This window comes from Python bivittatus, unplaced genomic scaffold (genome assembly GCF_059951505.1).
Source record: "Python bivittatus isolate LINGU-HERP-01145 unplaced genomic scaffold, Pbiv_v1 ctg000610_np1212, whole genome shotgun sequence".
Taxonomy (NCBI): Eukaryota; Metazoa; Chordata; class Lepidosauria; order Squamata; family Pythonidae; genus Python; species Python bivittatus.
Window position 1 is genome coordinate 46,757,746 of NW_028277088.1, and position 17,748 is coordinate 46,775,493.

A 17,748-nucleotide genomic window follows, 5' to 3' on the forward strand; every position below is an offset into this window, starting at 1 on the left:
AGTTAATAAACATTTCCTTTAATTTAAGATTAATACATGAAAATACAAGTAATACTAGGGAGCTATGGGGAACAGTGGTTTCTTGTGTAAAAAAATCAGTGACGCAGCTCCAAAATTCCAGCTAATAGTAAAAACATATTCTCTCTATTCCATTCTGAAAATGAAAAATGAAATCATTATATAAATACCAGATATCAATGAGCCTATCTGGGACAAGGACTGGTTGTTAAAGCTTCTAGATAAGAGTTGCAATTGGGCAGAAAAGATGCAGGCTCAAATTTTCACTTAACCATGAAGTTCACTGGGTGACAACCACACAGCCCGGAAGACCCACACCAGCCATTCACTGGGTGAATTTGAGCCAGTCACTTTTTCTCAATCCAGTCCTACCGCAGGGCTGGCTCCATGCATGCATCCCAGTGCCAGCATCTGAAAAGACAGCATCAAAAGTGTGTTCTGCCAAGAGATTGCTGGACCTGGCACAACTACTTAGGAATAATGTACTCAGCTGGGGTCAAAGGTTGCTGGTAACATGCTCTCAGTAAGATTATTGAAACAACACTGATTTATGAATGCCTCTGTGGATTTCAATTATAGAACTGAATATTTGGCTCAGTTTGGATCTACTGGTTTTTGCAAATCATAGTTTATTGGTTTGGATGAAACTCACCGGCTATGGCTTGCTGATTAACCAGGGAAATATTTAACTGTCATATTCAGAGTAGAAGGGGAATGACATGGAACAACAGGTGTATTGTTCTTGATGTTTAGGCATGTAACACTAAATCCGAAGGCTATCAAATCAATGTACGAACTTCAAACAATAACGAACAATGCTTGTTTTAATTTGTTATAATTTCATGTGATTTTATTGCTTGTATTCTGTTTTGTAATTAAGCTTTAGAAAAATTTCTAATAGTGAAAAGAAGGCAGTAAATTTTCTAAATAAATTTACTTATTTCATATAGCATATCCCTTATCTGAAAGAATCTCAAGACTCTGTACAAAAATCAGCAACTTTAAAAATTTACTACAATCAAAAACCTAAAATCTAATTATACTAAAAATGCAATTATATTTTAAAGTATTTAAGGAATTATTTTAAACCATTAACAGGGTGTACTAAATGCATTATTAAATTTATAATAACTTAGAATCTAAATTAAGATGTATTGACCTGAAAGCAATGTAAACTTGTACACTGTTGATATTAAAACCAATTCAGCAGATGTATCATGTTTCTTTGAGGCCTAGAATAATGTAATAATATTTGCTTTATACCTTCACATAATCTTCAGTCATTTTCAGATCACTTCTCTTGACATAGTTAAAGCTGGAACAGTGAAATTAAAATATCCTGTTTGTTTCATAGCTTAGGTAGATGGGTGTGTATTTCCTCTTTTCATCCATAATTTTGAAAGATTGTCAAGATTCTGGAAATGAAAAAAGCTGTAGAAACTCGGGGGAGGGGGAGACAAGATTGGTTGTCAAAATAAACATATAGCTTTCAGGCTGATTGAAGAAGAGTCAATGAGTCAGGCTGATTGAGGAAAAATCCCAGAAATGACTGCTGGGTGATAAGAATAACTATTCAGAATTTTTTAGAAAATACATTCTCTTCAACCTGTTCTTTTAAGTTCCCATAAAGCCAATTACACCCATAAATGTTAACATATATTTTTCAAGTTATATAGAAACTATTCTAGACTCTAAGTTCATTTCTCAGAAGTATTAATTTGTAATTTTTCCTAAAAGGAGTTAAAATGATCCTTGGTGGAAAGGTACAGCTGTGATATTGAATGAAACTTACCTATGTAGAGAAAAGAAATCACTGAATACCGAATCCTAGCCATTGTTGGAAAAAGAATGCTGGAGTAGACTGGACTGGGTCTGATCCATCAAGTACATTAGTCTATTCTTATGGGAGTCAGGTTCAATATTTTCAGTAAACTGTAAGTGACCAGTGGCTGAGAATCAGACTATAAGTGTAGAACCTCTTGATTTCTCTGATTAAGGACAGAATTGCTGCAAGAAAGTAGATAATTAAATTTAAATACCTATACAAATATACCCAACATAGGTTGTTAGACTGTCCAAGTAGATTTATACAATGAATGATAAATGCCCCAATCTGCATTTGGAATACCAATGCACAATAAATGCATCTTATAATTCTAATCATTATATAGAGAGCAAAACAATGTGTTTCAAACTATTTCAAGCATCAGACTTCCAAAACTTCCTATTTTGAGTGTGAAATTGCTGCTATGAATGCAAAATAGGCTGTTTGGAGCCTGTTCTATGTGTATTGAGCTAAAAACACTGTTGCAACACTTTCAGGATGCACAAAACAGTAATTTTGCACTCAAGGTATTTTGAAAAGTTTCCTGTTCAAAACTGTTTGAAACGATAATTTGGAAACCACAAAGCAAACGTTCTTTGATTAGTTTCTTTTTATCAAAATACCACTGTGGAAAATAGTAAATTTCATCTATAATTGTTTTTGAAAATATTAGAGTTTTAAATTGATGTTGAACTAGAAGAGATATATTCAATCATATTTAAAAAGAAAATTGGGGTAGAGGCGTTTTTCCAGGTTACAATCCCACGGGTGCCTTTAGCAAATGGATATTATCTTCAAATGGCAACTTAGTCACAGTGCCTTCATGATGCAAATCTGAACCTTATGTACTAATTTCTGACATGATGCATATTTTGTCACTTGCTCCTCTTCCATGTAGATGTCCATGTATATACTTGGAGTTTGGTCCTTAAAAATCTGCCTCCAAATGGAGAGACTTATGTAAAAAATTGTAAAATTACAAGAGCAGTTTGATATGTTTTAACCTTCTCCCTCAGTAGTTCTTTCTTAGGAAATTGGATGAATGAGTGTGGGAAATCTTATTTGTCCTTTAAAATTTAACATGGTAATCAGCAGACATTACATTTTGGCACAAAGAGCATAACTAGCATCTAGGTTGAACTGCACTAAGTTAGAAAAATTAGCCTAAAGCCATCAATAATTTCTTTTGTCATCCTATGTATTTGTATTTATTTGTTACCATTACTTATATCCCAGCTGACAAGGGAAATAAGGCATTGTACAGATACCCACACCATGAATATGATATATAGAGAGAGAGGCATTGAAACCTGTTTGATGTTGACAGGCTTTGTATCAATCAAATTATTTTTATTACACCTTCTGTACCCCAGTCAATATTATAAATAGCATATACTAAATTCACCACACTAAATTGGGTATGTCTCCGTAGTTTGTGGACTGGGACTGTCTGTAGTCCCCTGAACTACTGTACTGTTTTGCATATTCCCAACCTTCTAAACATCATGGCGCTAAAGTTTTGCAGCAGGTTACCAAATCAATGATAACAAATCTCCCCTGCATTCAAAAAAGAAGAAAAAAAATATATAAACTTTTAAATTGCTTTAACAAAGAAAAAAAAAGTTTTTCTTTTAAAAAAAAAAACAGTAACATACAACTAGGTGACAATCTGGCCTTATCAAATCATGATGTTATGATGCTATGGCTCTGCCCACTGTAGTACTAAGATGTGAAAAAGAAATGCTGCCCATGTCCATTGAAAAGTTCTCCACTGTTACCCTAAATGTTCTGAAGTAATCTACATATTTATTTCTAAAATGTTGGTCTATGAAGCAATCAACAAAAAATAGAACTCCAAAATATTTGATATGCCAATATTCACTCATTGGATTAACTGAACAATATATTTTTATTAAGAGTTTTTATTAAGACTTTTGATTATAATAGTAAAATCTAATACAAACTAAACTTAAAAACAAGATAATAGAATGAAAGTAAAAAAGTGCAAGGAAGAAAGAAAAACAGAGAAGAAAGAGAAAAGTAAGAATATAATGAAGAGAAAAGAAATATGTAAAGAAGTTACTTCCAACCTTCATCACAAGTATAAACAAATTTAGAGATTCTTCACCCCTTCTAAGGTTACAAACAATTATCTCTTCATCCCATGTCCCATCCCTTATCTATAAACAAATCCATAAAACATCTTTTCAGTCCTGGTGTCAGCAGAAAGTCCATAAAGGGTTGCCAGAAGTAACAACATACCTTGTTTTAACCTTGGTCACATAAACAACTTTATATTCCTTCCTTTTACTTCTAACAGACTTAATCTTTAGTTCATTCAAACATTGTCATAGGATTTGATTTCTCTTCAATTCTTCTTTATCGCATTGCACAGAGTTCTCCAGGTCTTTAACAAACCACTTTTGTAAATCCAATAAGAAAAAATTATCCAGGTCACTTTCTTGGTTTATCATTTATATTTCCCTTTTGTTTTTTAAAACATCAGCCAGTTTCCTTTTCCAAGTTGTTGTTTTGACCTGTCATTTGTAAATCCACTTTCAGTGCCATCTCTATCTTGTCAGATAAAATTTGTTCCACATCTGTCATATCTTCAATAGCATCTTTTGATCGTATTCTATCCATAGAGGCAGACATCATGACTGACACTGTTGATATTGTGGCTGTTAATTTCTGGCACCATTCTTCAAAAGTCTCCTTTAATATTTTCAATTTGATAATGTTTTGCATCATTTTGTAGGTCCCAGTTAATAACACAAAAGTTAGGCTTGTGGTTTTTTTCCTCTGCCTAGAATCTTTAGTCCCCTCTAGTGTTCAGTTTTTAAAATCGTAAAATTACTTATCTTTGTTATGTCTTGCAAAAATAAAAAAAGAGGTCTATTTCCCACGAGAAAATAATTTGTTCTTTATCATTCCAAAATCTTATTGAAAACATTTCTATATTCCAAATTTATCTGGACCCTTAGTCTGCTTATAACTTTCTAAAATCAAAATCTTAGTTGGTTTTTTGCTGTTCATTTCAAATTCTTTAAATTCTTAAGCTTATGATTAATTTTTTCTTTTATTCAAGATTGAAGGCAAAGTCATCCAGCATTTTCAAACATATGGTTCCAAATGTCTCTAATAGCTTAAAAGTAGTTAATAAGCAATTTCCAAAAGTGATTAGAAAATGAGGTTAGTGAACTTAGTGTCCTTTAAAAGGTGCCAACTATGGTTGCAAACAAGTTGGCTATTTCTGTCATCTCCCAGCACTTACATCCATGGGAGACTGCTGTCCTGCAGTCTCCCTGTGGAATGCAGCTGTCTGGACCTCATGTGGGCAATCTCCCATCCTTTCCTTGTCTAGAGATGTTCCAAGGGACCGGTCTACTCACAAGTTCCTTGATCTTTGCTGTGGTCGTCTCTTTGGTCCATCATTCCTCCCACAGACGCCCGGGTTAACTGAACAATTCTAAACATAATACTTATTCTGTCATTGTTCTTAACTGTTTATCACATATTATGGTTCTATCAAAGACAAAAAAAACCCTATTTTAATTTAAAAGCATAGCTTGTCTCTTGCCTGTAACATACTATCTGTTGCTTATACATTGTGAACTATAATGGATATAGAGAGCTGCATTATTAAAACTGTAAATCAATACTAAGGCTGGAAGGAGATTAATAATTTAAGAAATCACTAGAGCTACAATCCTGTAATTTATGACATCAAAGTGTTCAATTAAGATTATGTAATGTAATGCACCAGTAGAATTACAGTACTGGGATTTTGGAAAAATCAACATGTGGATTTTCCATTTCTTTGTTAGCAGTACCCCATATCTTAAAATATTTGGACATTGTTTTACTATACTTACATGAGTCTAAGTCTAAGTCTACCTATTACTGAATGAATATTGCTAGTGTTGTAGTAAAGTGTCAGAGGTTTGTTTTTTAACTTGGAAACGTAAAGTAGATTCTGGAAAACAAGGGGGCTCCTTTAATAAATTGCAGACAAATGCTGCATTTGTACTCCCACACTTTCTGAAGTACCTCTTCCAATCCGAACACAAACTATTCCACAGCCCTAGTTATTTGTGTGGTTGATTATTTAATGGATGACATTCAGAAATCAAATAAGAGTGCATAGGATAGTTCTTGATGAACTGAAAACAGAATCTGACATGAGTATCAAACCAGCACAGAAGGCATGAAACAAGTTTTAGTTTGCATGGAAAGGAATTCGCAAGATATAATAGAAGTAGAAGGAAGATACATAGTAAGTGTGGAACATAATGAATATTTCAGGATTAAACCTTTATGTTTTGTTCATTTTAATTATAGCCTTTGAACAGAAAGAAATATTAAAATAGGTGAAAAAGTATGTCAGTAATTGAATTTCAAAATCTGTACTTTTTAAATCTATGTGTGTGAACATGTGGAAAGTAATAAACAGTAAAAAATGTTTAGAGGCAATTATTATAATTAATTATTTAACTAAAGAATCAGTTCAATAATTGTTGAATTATTATCTTCCTTTTAATTAGTTGTTACATTAATAGATCTATTATTAAATGTATTTCTATATTACCAAAAGTTAATAAGTGCTTACTGGTAGTCCCCACTTGGCAACCACAATTGGGACTCCATCAGTAAGTGCCATAGTCACTAAACAGAAGACCCTGATGGGCTTACAACCTCACTTCCCCTTTGGTCATTAAGTGAGTCATCATTGTGACTGCAATTTAGAATTTTACTTCTACCTCTATTAAGTCTGCTTGTCGCAAGGCAGTTGCAAAGCGTACAGATGTTGATCCTGTGACTGCAGGATGCTGCAACAAGCATAAATGCAAGGATTGGTTGCAAAGCTATCTTTTTACACTGTTGTAACTTTGAATGGTTGCCAAATGAGGCAGTTGGTGAGGACTACCTGTATTAGATAAGAAAGGAAGTTTGAAATCTTAAGATCTGAAAAAAAACAAAAACTAATATTTGTTCTTAGAAAGAAAACTCTCATCTCACATTTCTTTTTTGTGCTATGTTATGTATTTAAAAAGCATTAACAAATTGGCCTCAAAAAATGGAATTCTTTTCATAATCATCAAACTAGTAAATGTTTGTTTCAATGTATTATTCACTAAAACTTTAATTGATTAACCTGCAATATTAACTAATATACATTTTCAGTCCTAGGTATAGCCCTACTTCCAAATGAAATTATTGGACAAGTTAAATTGGAATGTATTCAAGCATGAACTGGTTAAATAAAATGTAACACCATTCTACCAAGACACTGTTTTAAAGTTAGCTCTGATTTGTATATATTTATTTAGTTGTTCACCTTGTGTAGGTAGGTTGTGTTATACCCATTGTTCTACCTTTTCTTTGTTTTTACTCCTGTTGGATAAAGTATGGGTGCTGCTGACTCCAACAACAATGACCTTTCTAAATTGTTTTAATAAGTGTCAAATCTTAAGATGTTTGTACCACCCCAGTTAACCCTACGCTTAGCATTCATAAAATTTGAGGGTGAGGGAACTGTGGATGAGGGTACATGTATTGTATCTGTCATGTAGAAGTTGTAGGCTGTGTTCTCTCCATGAGTGCCCTGAAAATAAATTCTTGTAATAAAAAGTGAAAATTTGTTTTATAGGTTCAGAGTCTTCCAGCAGCGCTGGGTCCTCAGGATCTCTGTCCCGAACACATCAGCCTGTCCCTGGAGTTACAGCCACATCTTCAAATAGTATATCCTATACAGAGAATGGGATAGGTGGTCAGGGGGTACCAAGCAACACCAGCTATATCATACTTCCACTTGAAGCTGCAGGGATACCGCCAGGAAGTATTCTGCTCAATCCACACACAGGTCAGCCTGATTGTCTTTCTCATTCTTCCTGTTACTTTTAACAAATCATGGCCCTTTAAAAAAAGTGTGCTGACAATTATTACAGTTTTTAAGCGATGGATACCAGTTATTGTTAAAACACTTATAGCAATACCCAGTATAGCATGCATCAAAGTTATCAGTGCAACCAACCTTTAAAATAAATATATTTTTAATTGTAATTCATTTTTAAAAAATTAAAAAGGAGTAGCAACTGAAATAGTTAATTAAGGCAAATAACACCAAGCATGCGTCAGCCAAGGGTCTGACAAAATGTAATTGGACATCATAATGGTTGATGAGCCAGTAATAGAGCAAAATCGTCTAATTTCTCTACCAGCAGGTTTGGTAGAATTTTTTTAAAATGTATCTAGTTCAAATATTTGCTATTTAATATTGTAAAGACAATGAAGACTTCTTATGAAAAGAACCAATTATATTCAATAGTAGGAATCCACATATGTCCAAAAATGCATTATAGAATGCTGTACTGAACCACCTGAACACCCAAATGGGACCATACTCTCTTAGAGAGGGCTGGACAACTCATGTTCATCCAGTAGCCGTAATTAAATAACCCTAAACTGCATGTAAGGGATGCTGGGAGCCATAATTCAGGAACATCTGGAGAGTGAAAGATGTCCCACCCTCTGTCAAGAGAAGACCAATATACTGATTGAGCTACATAAAACATTGCAAAAGCATTCATCAGGGTTATTTAAATAATTTGAACCTGTGTCTGTTTGTACTTCTAGTGGAGTTTTACTGCTAGTCTTGTGTTACCTTTTGTCCACATTTTCATCCAGGAGGGGATGTTCTGTGCACCCTCCCCCAATGTGTTATAAAGTAGGGATAGGCACAGAAAGTCCTCTGTATACCAGCTCCCTCCCTTTGGAATAAGCTGCCCCCTGTAATTCGTAGGCCTCCACATTCTTGTCATTTCAGAAGATCATAAAGATCTGGCTTTTTAATAGGGTATTGGAGTATAGAATGATGGCACAGGTCACTTATATCCCACAAAGGTTTTCTTTTGATGCTTGTTCTTTATGCTATGTTATATTGATGTGGATGTTTACATTATTTTGTTGTATGTATATAAAGTGCCTGGAATCTTAGGAGCAACATAGGTAATGCATTTTAGTAAATAAGTGAATCCTGCAGAGGAGTAAGCATTATGAATTTAAAATGTTATTTAGGTTCTATAATTTATTTATTTCACTAATGGAAAACAAATCCTTTGTTACTTATTACTATTCCCTATCTCTCCTCACTTGGATGTTCACAGGAGCATAAGGATTAAAAACCTGAAATGTGCTTATTTCTCAAGTTGTACAATAGTGTACAACAAACTATATTATTGCCTAAAGCAAGAAGTGGTTGCATAATGTTTGTTCCTCTGCATTGATGGTCAGGTGAAACTAGGGTGGGAATTATTTTAATTTTGATTAAATATATCTTAAGAAAAAAGTTGACTAATGATTGATGAACAGACATTAAGCTTACATGAAAAAAGGATGACCTGATTACCTTTAAATTAGAATGTTGCCAGCAAATAGAATCTTGTATACTTTTATGTTTAATGGAGCATGTCGATTAATGCATGAGGAAACAAAATATGCAGTTTGATGTTGTCATTTAGGAGTTACTGTGTTTTATGAAGTTGTATTTAAAAGTATGTTAAATGCTTATTTTTTTTCAGGTCAACCATTTGTAAACCCTGATGGTACACCTGCTATATATCACCCTCCAGCTGGTCAGCAGCCTGTTAGAAGCCAGATAGTTGGACAGTCTCAACAACCACCTTCATCCCAACAACCTGCCCAACAACCACAGCAACAAATGACAAGTCATCTTATCACACAGGTATGAATGATCAATAGAAGGAGCTTCTGACTTACATAATTCACTAGGATCAGTATCAGTCATTGTTGCCTCCAGTGAGTCCAACAAAAAAAAACTGAACACTCCCTGGGGGCAGTAGAATTTTTCAGAACAATATTGAAATTGCACATGACAGAAAATGTGCATCCCTATTACTTTCCTACTTTGCCAACAGTGTAAAGGTAAACTTGCATACTGAAGGAGCTGTCAGTGGAAAAATTAAGTTGTAGAACTAGTTATAGTAGATGCTTAGTAGATCAGAAAATATTAAAATCTACCTATTTATTTCTACTAAACAAAGATTATTATTACTATTTTGGTTATTACATGTGGATTAAAGTTATAACAACCAACATTGTTTTAATTGGATCTTTGGTTATGGTGATCTCAGTGAGTCATCTGTTTAATTGTTCTAACCTTTATCCAGAGCAAACCCCTTTTCAAAGAACTTAAGTAAATTTAAGATTTTGCAAGGCATCCTGGGAACCTATTGAAAATATAAGGCTCAGTGGTGTTCTGGTTTACACTCTAGCCAAGAATTATAGGCCCATTTTTCATAAGCCCAGTTCTAAAGTTTGCTGTATCATTAGCAAATGCTTTATCAATACTAAATGGGAAATTTCCAGTTTAGTTTATACCTAGCACTCCTGTTCAACCCCTATATCCAGATCAGAGCAAGCACATACACCACAAAGTTCAGCTTGCAAAAAAAATATAGCTTGATGTTTACTTATTAAACATCAGCAAACATCAAAAACAGTTAACTGGCAAAGGGAGAAAAAGACAAGCAAAAAGCAGGGAAAGAGAGGGGGTTAAACAACAGACAAAAATGTATTGTCGAAGGCTTTCAAGACCACGGCCACACAGCCCGGAAGACCCACACCAGCCAACAGACAAAAATGTCATGATCTATAGTTATCTATATCAAAAGGCACAAAACATTTCAGAGCCTGGGAGCAATACTGTGAGTAATTAGCATGAACAATCCCAAAGATAATGGCCTTTGGTTATTCCAGCTTTAACCATTTTCTGTACATAAGACTAGCAGAATAGAGATGAAAAGTTAGAATACCAGGTGGTCCCTCCTCTATTTTGCACCATAAAGGGAACAATTTGGGGAATGGGAATGATATGTCCAAGACTAAAGCCAGACTGTTTTACAAACCCAGTGGCTGCATCCAAGTTACCAAGAGTCAGCTTGACTGACCTTTACCTGTATTCCAACATAGCTTTACAGATCCTTCTGCTACGATCGTTTTACGATTATTCCTGAAGCACTATATCTTTTTATACATTCTGAAAGTCAAAATCAAGTGGGCATTTTGCCAGTGGATTTAATAAAAATGAAACTGCAGGCATGCAAGAGGAAAATCAAGTCTTGAAACAAACATATCTTGCTTATTGTCAGGAGAGGCATGTGTCATCTGAATGTCCAGGTTATTGTTTGGAGTGTGATACAAATTAAAAAATGTGTATCTTACTCTAGCTGCAATAATTGAATCTCTCTCCCTTTTTCTGTTCTCTTTCCTCAGCCTATTTCAGCTCTCCAGCCTTCTTCCCAATCAGTGCCGTACCCAGCCGTTTCCTACCCTCCCCAACATCTTCTAGCAGTTTCTCCAACACAGCAGTTTCCTGTGGTATTATAGATTTTTATAACTTTTTTACATAGTTGTATTGCATTGTCTGGGGCTACCTCCTCTTTGGATTGTATTGTTATCCAGATAATAGGATATATTATCTCCATGCATTTCTCACCTTGCTCATTAACCATGGAACTGCTCCTCAGTTAGACCCATACAGTCTGCCCCAAAAGTATTTTTGAAAATGGCACAAAATTTCAAGCAATATGTGTTTATGTTCCATCTCAGCTTAATCAGCGACAAGGCAAATGCTCTTATTTTTGCCAATTAATCCTATGAGTTCACTTTATTCTCTGTGTAGAATATACATAAAGCTCTAATGAGAGCAGGTTTGTTGTAGTGGCTAAGGTATCAAGCTAGAAACCAGGAGACAGGGAGTTCTAGTTCTCCCTTAGGCACAAAGCGAGCTGGGTGACTTTGGGCCAGTCCCTTCTCTCAGCCTGAGGAAGAAGAAGGCAAGAGCAAACCACTTTCAAAAAATACTGCCAGGAAAGCTGCAGGGAGCAGTTGCCAGGAGTAAAAAATGACTTGAAGGCACATTTAAAAAAAAAAAAAGTTCTAAAGATATATTACCGCTAAAGTATCAAATGTCTTCATCAGTTGCATTTTTTTTTTGTTTTGTCTTCTGGAGCAATTCTTTGTGTCTTTTGAATACATAGTCATAGATTGAGTGCTTGTTTTTTCCACTGGTTTCAGTAAGATTTCTTTAACATTGAGTCATCATTGTACAAACATTTTTAGGGATCCATTTAAAACAAAAACCATAGAAGGACAGTCATGGATTATGTTGCAGGCAGGCAACCATGAAGCACAACTTGGAATAATGGAGGAGAATCCACATATACCTTGCTCAGCCTATACAGCACAGTTTTAGGAACTGTACCTCCTTGGATTCTTCAACAGTTTTGCATCCCAATCAACTGTTGAAATTTTCTTAAGCCAAAAGGACCTCAGTGCTGCCCATTTCAGTAGCCAGGACTACTGATCCTTATGCAGAAGCCAGAGAACAGGTGAAGAAATGTAGATAAGGACAGATGACAAAAGCTATTTCTCACTGTTGTAAGCACTCCTCAAGAATTAAGTGGTACCTCCTTGCACACATGAATACAACACATACAAGCCAAAACACATAGAGCATTCCCTGTATAAGCATATGTGTGTCAGCCTGCTGTCAAGTTCATTTTTCTAACTCTGATATGATTGGACCAGGCAGCCTGATGAGCTTTTTATAGTCTAGCATAGGTACTCTAGTCAAGCAGTTGCTCAAGGGAAAAATGGGAAAGGATGTAAATGTCACAGAGGAAGAAGTTGGGGAAACATTAAGGCAGAAGCGATTCTCATGATGTTATGCCTTGTGACATTGGGCCCCATCTGAAAAACTGCCAATGGGCAGCTAACTTTGACATGTAGTTTGAGGATCACTATTAAATGACTACAGATGATAGCTGACATTTTAATAGGCTAGATAAGAGGGCATATGGTCTTTTCCCTTTCTTTTTATTTCCTTTTCTCCCATCATTTTCTACCCTTTAATAGGTATTCTAAAGCATTGATCTTTTATTCTAGTCTTTAAAGAAAAATAGAAGCAAAACTGAATATCCCTTGAAAGTTCAAAATGAAGACTACAACAGGACATTCTTTTAGAATTCTATTTATTTATGGGCAATGCACAATAGAAGTTTTTCTTAGCAATATTAATATTTTACTTCATTGAGAATTACTTTGAGTAATTTCTAGATGAAGCCTTTCATCTGGATTTCTTTAGGAGAACCAATAGATTTTTCTCAGGGAATGGAGAACTCCCTTAAAACCTTGAGTGAGGTAATCAGACATATTGGACTCTATAGGATTTTTGTATAGCTATGCCAAAAATATACTAGGTAGTATTTTTTTTAATATAAGATGTTTTTATCTTCTGAATGGCTAGAAAAATGCTTCTGTGGTCTACAGATATATAGGTATCATTAGATCAGTTCCAAAAAGGAAGGGCCCACCAATTGTTACCAAGGCTAATGTAGAATTCACTGTTTAAGTTTCTTGAAGTTTAGATTTTTATAATGTTAAATTTGGCTTGGGGTTTTTTTGGGGGGGGTTCATTGAATTGTTTTTGTAGAGTATATGTGCTTAAATTTCTGCTTCTTGTAGCTGCTCGTTTGAATCCATTTTTTTGTCTTGTTTTGTTTTCCAAATATCCTCTGCAGTGTTCTTTGTTGATCATTCTCATCTGACTTTTCCTTACAGCGAGATGACATCACAACACAGTTTAGCCAGATAAGCTTAAGCCGTCAGTCATCAGGAGACAATCCCGATTCACCTTCTGGTCCTGTCTATCCATCACCTATTATACAACAGACTCCCACACAGACTGGTTATGTCATTGCACCCCCAAGCCAGCAACTTCCTGCTGGAGGTTTTACAGGTTCTGGTCCACCAGTATCCTCTCAAGTACACCCACCACCACCACCCCAGGGATATGTACAACAACCACCATCTGCTCAGGTGAGCATCTATTTCTGATTGTTTTCTGTCTTACTCTTTTTTTTATTTTGGCGTCAATTTGGTAACATTTTAGCAACATAAGCTTGAGTAAAATAATAGTGAAGCAACAATTTTAGAAATGCAATAACACTACTGCATGAACTTATCAGCAGTGAAATATTCATGAGGTCTGTTAATGGGATAGTAGAGGTTTCTGCGTGAAAAAACACAACTATCCAATAAACATTATTATGAGAAGACTGGCCTCTGTCCTCTTATTGCTTTGTATATCTGTCATTTATTTAACACAAGTGCATTAGTTAAGTGTACAGGTTGCTCTTAGAGTTTCTCTTTTATTGCAGCAATTATTCTCACCACTTTGGATATCTGCTATCGCTCATTCTTTTAGCATGACATACAGATTTATATGTGTGAATGGATCGATAATTGATTAATCACCTTTTACCTTAATGGAGGAATCCACACATTCAGCTGCTGAATATAGGGATGAGAGGTCAAATGATCTATACTCATAATTCATCCGTTAAAATTAACGCAGGAAATGTATTGCTGTGTTTCAGGATATATCTGCGCATGATTATTATTTCAGAGGAAAGTAGATCGTGCATCTGTGGTTCCCTTTTTTATGGTGTGTGGAGACCAATCTGCCACATTGCCTCTGGTGGTAGTAATAGTCATGAATCATATTTAATTGATTGGAAATACATAGGGCATGGCAGATCTGTAATGTGTACTGTCTTCCTATAAACTGATTAAGCTTTACTGTCTCCAGCAAACATCCGAGGCTGCCTCTCGAACATCGCAACAGAATAAGGAATTTGATTATTGACCAGAAGCCAAGTTTTCTAGATAAATTTTACCAAATACTTTTCTATTAAAAAGCTATAGTTCAAAATATAACATTCTTGTACAGTAGTTTGAGCTTCTTTACTACTTGCCTTATCTTCTACATTCATTTTTGCCTCCTAATGGGTTTAAAGCAAGTCTTTTCCATGATTGTATTTGTGTCAATTATTTCTTATGAATAGGAGAGCAGTGATTTTCACTTATGTTGTGGATTATTCCTAAGCCTTTTCAAATGATTTGAAGAACTATTGTTATGTTGCTCAGAAATTGAGCACCTAGCTATCCTTGGCGGATTGTGATTGAAGCTCAGCAGGATCAGATCTGGTTAGAAAATTGATGGGACACTAATAGGAAATTCTAGGACTATAAGCTAGTCTGGGACATTGGAAAGCATCCCAAGATAAGGCATTGCTAAAGCACTTTGATATCATTTCTGAGAGATATTACAAGGACATATCCAGTAAGCACCAGAATTTGAGCTTGTCCCAAGGATATCTTTACTTTTCTTAGTATTCTCTTGAAATAGAAAATAGTCAAATAGCATTCTTATTTTTCTACTCTACCTGCATATATTAAATATTTTTTTCTTTTTCAAATAGAAGGTCCAACTTATAAAGTTAGAAGATAAATATATAGCAGCTTTAACTACAACTAGCGATATATGTGGCATTATGACAGATGGAATGTGTGAAGGGTTTCTGAGAATGGAACACCCAGACCACTTAAACAGGGAGTATGTTTTGTGGTTGATGTTGCCATATATACAAATGTATAATTGAATATGATGTGATAGGTAGGTAGGTAGGTAGATATTGCCTATAGACTTTTGGGATTGGGGTGGTCAATAAATCAGGTAATTTTTTTTAAAAAGTGTTGGCTGAAAGGATCCACTGCAGAACTCAGCTTTTCTCTCTCACTGCTTTATATGTCTGGAAAGAGTACTCGAGGAACTTTGTTTCTGCTGTAGCTTAATCACAGCTGGTTGTTTCACCCAAATGAATGAATTGTAGTTAAGTTTAATTGTGATTTGCTTAAAACAAGCCAAACAGAAAATTATTTGTTCAGCAAAAGAGGAAGCAAAAGCTTCTGACTCACCTTGATTCTAATTATAATAACCAACATCTTCTTTGACTCTAAGAGAAGAGACAAATTGAGCATACAAACTTCATGCTCAGAACATGAGACATAGATGAGAAGCAGATTCCAGTTGGGATGCTTTACCAAAATCCAGTAAAGACACAACATAAATACAAATCAATTTCAAAGTTTATTCTCAATAATTATTGGAATTAACGACCAAGCAAGACTGTTGTAAATATTAATAAGGAAAATCATTTCCGGATTAACCAAAGAGTTGATAAAATCAAAGTAACAATTTCCAACATGCTGTGAAAATAACCTATGAATTCACTTAGCAACAAATGCTCATCATTCCAAATAATTTAATAGAAGAGGAAGATTGTTTTTTTTTCTCAAATACTCACGAATTGGGTGAAGGTAGTCTTACGTTAATTGAGAATACAGCAATGGAGAGAGACTCAGTTAAAGCTAGCATCAGCTAAAAGCAAATGAACAGGTGGAAAGCAAGTAGCTAATAATAGGCATGAGGTGGAAAGAAACTGCTGCCTGTGTTAGTCAAGATCTACTAACTCATATTCCTCTTGTTTTCATAGGTTAAGGATGAGTGAGGATGTAGAAAGCTTTCTCCTTTCATGGAATCTCCCATGCCAATGAGGACTGTAGAAAATAAGGCTTCTTAATTGGCGACACTTCCATGTATAGAGAGGTTCCCCATTACAGGCGCTCTCTATATATGAAGGCAATATGTTGAGGAAGAAGTGAGGCTAGCATGCTGACTGAACTGAAGTCCTAAGCATTTTCACCAGGAAATAAGAGCCACTGAAATCAATGGGACTTGCTCAGTTTCCTTGTATTTGCAGCATTACCACCATATTTTAATGATTGCTAAATTGATCATCCTCAGTACAGCAATTGGTTGGGCATACTTCCCTGGGAGTACAACCACTGACTCCTACAGAACTTATTACAGAATCCTCTTGTACCGCTATATATTTATGAGAATATACATGTACAAAAGAGAAGTTTGTGAGACAGAATGGTTTTATGTTTAAATCTATAGGAGGAATCAATAATTTTATAAATTGAGTTCCTTATTTTATAAGTGATTCATATTAATAGTTATTACTTTAATTATTAATACTGAGTATTTGTCCTGATCCTTCCCTAGAGTGTGGCTTCTGTCCTCTGTCTCTCTTTCTGTGCATATATAAATAACTTCATACAAGGGAGAAAAAAACATGATTGGTTTTAGTGGGAGATAACAAGATAGGGAAACTGGGCAGTTTACAGAATTGTAGTGTATATTTAGAGATCTTTATTTAGTCTGCTTTTTGTTGGGGGAAACATCTTAAATTCAGGATCATCTTGCTTTTGGATAAATGCAGTATTATGCTGCTTGGTTCACTGCTCCCTTTAATAGAACTTAGTAATTTCTAGCCATTTACTGGTTATGGGACAGGTATTATTAAGGCATCAAATTGTCCAGAATGAGCATCAATTGTTAGAGATTGGCCAGTTCATAGCCTGGCACACTGATTCAGCATTTTCATTGTTCACTTAGCTCTGATGAAATGGCAAAATAGACCATCTTTATTCAAGTTCTAAATAATCTCTCTCAGTGACTTTAAACAGCATGAGGGATAAAATTGAAACTTGCAGAATACCACAGAGGTTGAATTTAAATCTTCCAGATCCACCTTTTGGAGATGGTTCTGCAGGTATCAGGTGAACCATTACAAAGTTGTTCTAACTACGTCTAATTATTCTTTTCAGAAGGATACTGTAGTCAGTTATATCCACTGTGAAGGTCTGGGGGTGATCATGCTGCCCCATCTCCAATCTCACTACCGATCAAGGCAGCTTCATTGTTAAAATCAAGATCCAAATGTGTCTGACTTGATCAACCACTAACCATTTCAGCATCTTAACCAGATGGGGTGGTTGGTCACAGACAAAGCTGTTCAATTTCTTTATTCATTCCTGCGTCTAACAACAAATTTCTACCCCCTGGAGTCAGTTTAACATTCTTTTCCTACTATATATAAAAAGCCCTAAAAGACAAAATGTTGGGTTAACAG

The 17,748-nt window shown here is 35.1% G+C and overlaps 1 protein-coding gene across 1 annotated transcript in view; it reads left to right on the forward strand.

The window, feature by feature from the left end:
- The window catches only part of ARPP21 (cAMP regulated phosphoprotein 21), a 144,000-nt gene that overhangs the window by 92,599 nt on the left and 33,653 nt on the right, over positions 1-17,748 (forward strand). Inside the window, exons 15-18 of the mRNA XM_088150953.1 lie at positions 7,494-7,706; positions 9,424-9,587; positions 11,138-11,242; positions 13,487-13,744. Coding sequence (XP_088007079.1) covers positions 7,494-7,706; positions 9,424-9,587; positions 11,138-11,242; positions 13,487-13,744 — 740 coding nt within the window. The remainder of the gene's footprint in view (positions 1-7,493; positions 7,707-9,423; positions 9,588-11,137; positions 11,243-13,486; positions 13,745-17,748) is intronic.